Source organism: Plectropomus leopardus, unplaced genomic scaffold, assembly GCF_008729295.1.
Source record: "Plectropomus leopardus isolate mb unplaced genomic scaffold, YSFRI_Pleo_2.0 unplaced_scaffold15748, whole genome shotgun sequence".
NCBI classification, from domain to species: domain Eukaryota; kingdom Metazoa; phylum Chordata; class Actinopteri; order Perciformes; family Serranidae; genus Plectropomus; species Plectropomus leopardus.
The window spans coordinates 1-5003 of NW_024616887.1; the positions used below are offsets into that span (position 1 = coordinate 1).

General features: G+C 41.5%; 1 protein-coding gene across 1 annotated transcript; it reads right to left on the reverse strand.

The window, feature by feature from the left end:
• Positions 1 to 375: 375 nt before the first annotated feature.
• Positions 376 to 4985, reverse strand: LOC121964482 (extensin-like). The gene is made up of 6 exons (XM_042514686.1): positions 4895 to 4985; positions 3672 to 3834; positions 3434 to 3552; positions 1089 to 2748; positions 534 to 647; positions 376 to 443 (listed from the first exon to the last, which is right to left on the reverse strand). Exons 1-6 carry the CDS (start codon positions 4928 to 4930, stop codon positions 376 to 378), a joined length of 2160 nt encoding a protein of 719 aa, XP_042370620.1. The 5' UTR covers positions 4931 to 4985.
• Between the last annotated feature and the right edge of the window lie 18 nt (positions 4986 to 5003).

Genomic DNA, 5003 nt, shown 5'->3' on the forward strand with positions numbered 1-5003 from the left:
ATTATATTTTATTATATTTTATTTTATTTTATTTTGTTTTATTTTAATTGCTCTGTAAAACACTTTGAAATGTGTTATCGTATGAAATGTGTTATATAAATAAAGCTGCCCTACTTTGCAAACTGACTCATATATTTGATTAAAGATCTTTTGTAATTCTTATGATTACGCCTCCGAGAAGTTTCATTTTGAGATAAAGAGTACGCCATAAACACACAGAAATCATTCCTGAGCTGTGCTGGTCAAATATTTCTGAACATTTATTTTACTGAGAATATCTCCAATGAGAATCAAAATATCTGTTACAAATCAATTATTTTATCTTGACCACAGGAAAAAAAAAACAACAACAACAAAAACCTTTTATGTCTATACTTAAATATTTAGGATTTTAACCAAACTGTCAGTCTTTGGTTTCAGTGGTTTGGGCGTATGCTTCCAGTCTGAAAGCCAAAACATAAATCATCAGATTTTCTTCATTGACAAAAAGGTCAGGCGTGTGTTGACAGGATCTGTTTTTGGGAGAGACTCACCGTTCACAGGGAACGAGCAGCAGCCCAGAGAGACGCTGCAGTCGGAGTCTGACACGGGGCCAAGGCTGCAGGGCGCGGCAGCAGAGGGAGTGTACGGAGCGGCCTGGAGGTGATCTGAGAGCAGAAAGTAAACACAGAGAGGAGAGCCAGTTATGCTTGAACGCTTCTATTCAGCTGCAGGAGAGATTCATAATTTCAGATTCAGGTGTCTGATTACAGCCACATGCTCATCGACGTTCTGCCCCCCTGTGGTGATCTGGAGTCAAGACTGTAAAAGCTGCTTCTCTATAATAAAACAGTTCATACAGGCATTACAAAATTTAAATCTGAGTACTTTAGCAACAATAATGTCAAACTTTACTGAAATGTGATAAACTTGTACTTAACCTGATGGAAAATGTAATAAAACCCAGTAATGTAGTAACTTAACCAGTAATGTGATAAAGTCAGTGATGCACGATAATGATTATATCAACCGATACCGATAAACCAATCATTTCCAGCTTCGATAAGATACCGATAACCAATGATTTCTTTTTGTTTGTTTTTCATTACCTGAGGGCATGAAAGGCTGAGATGTGGTGAGTAATTTAATTTGTGCATTTCCTGCTTCTTCTTCTCCACCAGGACGCCGTAAAGGATCATATAGACGTTGCTGAGCGACATAATGGGAATTGAGGCTATGAAAGAGGCCATGCAGTGGCTGAGGGATGCTGGGATATCCCGCCTCAGCAGCATGAACCTGTAAATCCATCCCCCCGTAGTCTGAGGGAGATTTTGATGCTCTTTCGGTGCCTGCAGGGTGCAGAGGTTCGTGGTTGTGCGCCGATGCTTGAGGCTGGTAGTAGTGGTGGTAATAATAGTAGAAAGGATGTACGGGGCCGTTGTGAATCTCGTGCATTGATTTTGGGGGTGGAGAAGTGGTTTGATGTTTGGATGCTGTTGGGGAGGGAGATGCTTGAAGCTCCAAAGAAGGTCCATAATAGATGTGATAGTAGTGATAATAAGGGTGGTGGTGGTTTGGGTGAGGAGGCAGGTCAGGGTCGGGCGATGGAGAGGGGAAAGCAGGAAGATCAGGAGGAGAGTGACTGGACGGAGGACGGACAGCAGGAGTCACAGGAGCATTGTTGTCATCCAGCTCTGCCTTTACACCGTCTTCAGATAAAAGTGGCTGTTTGATCAACTCTGGGCTATTTTTCGGAGCATTAATCGCTTCATCCGGCTGATCTATGTCACGATTTAAGTTGTATCTGTCGTAAAGTCGTGCTGAGCGAGGACGCGGTTGAACAAAGGTGCTCGATTTTGTGTTCTGACTGTCAGATAAATTCATTTTTGCAGCCTTGTTGTGATTAAAAGCAGCCAGTCTTTTCACATCGCCCCTCGCAACATGTGGGTAGTAATAGAAGTACGGATACGGATGCTGAGGATGAGGTGGAGCGGCTTTGGGAGGACGTGTTGGAGCGGCGTGAGGATGAGAGGAAGCCTCAGGCTCGGGCTGAAGGAGCCGCTGTGAGTTAAGTCTGCGGAGAGCCTCAGACTGCTGCTGCGCATCGGGAGGTAAAACTGGATATTTACTAGGATTAGTTAGAGACAGTCCTCGAGGAGGCTCTGGATCTTGAGGTGCTCCATGAAGAGGGATTTTAGGGTGATGGTAGTAGTGATAGTACGGATTGAAGGCGTGGCCGGGGGGCTGGAGAGGAGCTTCCACTTGAATGGGAAAGCTTGTGTGTGAGGAGGAATGTGCAGCACCGTGCCGCTCAGAGACACCTACGACCGGAGTTTCTTGCTTTTGTTGCAGATCTGGATGCACTCGACTCGAGTCCTCGTTATCGTCTGTAGATGACAAAGAAGTGTGGACGCCGAAATGTTTGTAAGACTCCCTTAAAGGAGCCTCGTAGGTAGGAAGAGGCAGAGGACCAAACGTAGGCTCAGGAGTGGAAGATGAGGGAGTCGGGGGTTTAAATGCATCGTTTCCATCCAGATTTGGATACTTGTGGCGATTTGTCGGGTGGGGGTAGTAAGGCGGGGCCAGGTAGAAAGGTGGAGCCCAGGGAAAAGGCTCCAGGGGTTCTGGCATGTGCTCGGCTGGTCCTCTGGTTTCGTGATGAGGGATCGGAGGCTGATGGGTCAGTGGGAGCTCTTCGGGAGGAGACACGGGACAGGACAGTGTGAACGTCCTCTCTCCTATCTGAAGAGGCAGCGTGTGCTTTCCATCCTGAAAAAAGATCAAAGTTTTTATGTGTGAGACCGCACAAAAAAAGACCACAAACATGAAGTTTAGGATAACAAATGTGTGAATTCAGTTTTTCCACCCACTGTTAGATATATTTAGTTGCAAATATTCTGCAGGGACGTAAACAATATCCGTATTTAGCAGCTGAGTCGAGGAGGGTCCGAGTTCTGACAATTTATTGGGGAATAAATTTGTCAAATTAGGCTGTTTAGAAAACTGTATTAATTCTTTGAAACATGAGCAAAGTCACAGAAAAAAAGGCATTGAATATCTCAACAAAAAATGACCCAAAACTTAGCAAGAAATTAATAAAACTCGACAAGAAAATTACCTGAAATTAGCACAAGACAGAAAAGTAAAACAACAAAAATAGGAAATGAACTGAAAAAAGTAATAAAATAATAATGATTACATTATTATTACTTCTATTACTAATAATAAACATTTTCTGTAACCTAATTTTAAATATACAATTATTAAAAAAAATATATATAATTTTCTTGATATTTTCCCTATATATGTGATAATTTTCTCTCTTTTTCAGTGTCTCATTCACAAGTTATTCATTTTACTGTCTTAGGGATTTAAAAAACAAAAAAAAAACCTGCTACATGTTTGGATAAATGTGCTGTGGGGACATAAAACAAAACATTTTCTGGAAATTCACCTTTACTGTGATGCCACACGTCACGAATGGAGCGGTGATGACGATCTCTGCATCGCGTCTGTCCAAAGTGTAGCCACACTGCTCGGCCAACACCACCAGAGGGGTCCACTCTCCTCTGACTGCAGAGAAAAAGGACAAAAAATACTGTCACATATATATTTTTTTTAATTAGAAAACCACAGAGGAAAAATAAAATAGCGAGTGCGAACAAAATGTAGATTTGGTTTTTTCTGTTTACCATTCACCCTCAGCTCCTCTGTGGTTTGGAGTCCCTGCACTCTGACAGTCATGCCGTACGGGGAGCAGCAGACGGAGGGAGGCCGAGGCTGGAGCTCAGAGGCTGGGCAGGACATCCTCACTGGAGTCCCTCTCCACAGCAGAGGCAACACAAAGCTGCCATCCTGAACATGTTTTCAACAGCGTTTTTCATATATTCCACTACTGTTATCTAAAACATTTCACACCCATCAGAAAACACATGTATATAATTAAAAAAAACAAGAATGTACCGAATCATTGCAGCTGAAATGCATGAGTCATTTTACTCTGGAACTTCTCAGTTAATGTTTGATTTCCAAAAACATTAACCACCGAAATGCCTCTAGATGCAATTAAATAGACAAACAATCAGAGCAATGAAACGTGTGATGTGGTGCTCAACCGTAAGAAAACCTAAAATTGTTTTAAAGATACATAATCAACACATTGATATTTTTGACAACATGACTTCAAACGTGAGGTTCCACATCAGCTGGAGCATCTGGTTTGTTTCCAAAAATGCCTAAACGGTGCTCCTGTTTCATGCTTGCTGTCATGACCCCGGTGTGAGGGTGAGCAAGCCGAAAATGACGTTAAGCTCAATCAATCAATCATAAAGTTAATTTTACTGAAACAATGAGCACCAAAGAAGGCGGTATTATCTGCACAGTAAACAAGAAAGACGCAAAAAGAGATCAGTAAATCTAAGATATTTTTTTAAAAAATTTATAGTAAACTATTAAGCTTTTTTTCCAGGTCGTTTCATGATATGTTTTTTATTTGTTTAACTTTCTCATTTTCATGTAATTTTCTTGTACTTTTTACAGATTTCTCGCTAACCTCTGGATCATTTCTTCTTTCGATGCTCATTACCTTCTACCCATGTTTTTAAATAAAATAAAGCCTGTTTGCGGAGGTGTCAAAGGGTTAAATAAATAACTTGATTTCATTTCCGTTTTTACTGAGCAAGTTTTATGTTAAAGGGATTAAAAAGCCTGTCCCAAAATGAGCCTCTTGAGTTTAATGATTTAAGTAAATAACAGCCCGGACTATTAATCAAAGTTGTACAGTAATTTAGAAAACGAAAAATAAACTAACCGGCTTTTATCAGATTTTCCACACCCTGAGCTTGTTTGAAGTCTGCAGAAACACTCTGGTCTTATCACTGATATCTAATCCTCTGAATGCATTATGATCTCATACCTCCTGTATGATATGACAGGCATCGTACTGAGCCATCAGACGGAGGTCTCTCCACGTGGTCTGAACAGAGTAGCCACACTGAGGTGGCAGCTGGGACAGGAGCACGGGG

Excerpts from the sequence above, each read along its gene's own strand:
- LOC121964482 (XM_042514686.1), bottom strand. The coding sequence starts at position 4,930 with ATGGCTCAGTACGATGCCTGTCATATCATACAGGAG. Across the intron at positions 2,749-3,433 it reads CGTGTGGCATCACAGTAAAG|GATGGAAAGCACACGCTGCC; the intron begins GTGAATTTCCAG and ends ATCTTTTTTCAG. Across the intron at positions 648-1,088 it reads TCAGCCTTTCATGCCCTCAG|ATCACCTCCAGGCCGCTCCG; the intron begins GTAATGAAAAAC and ends TTCTGCTCTCAG.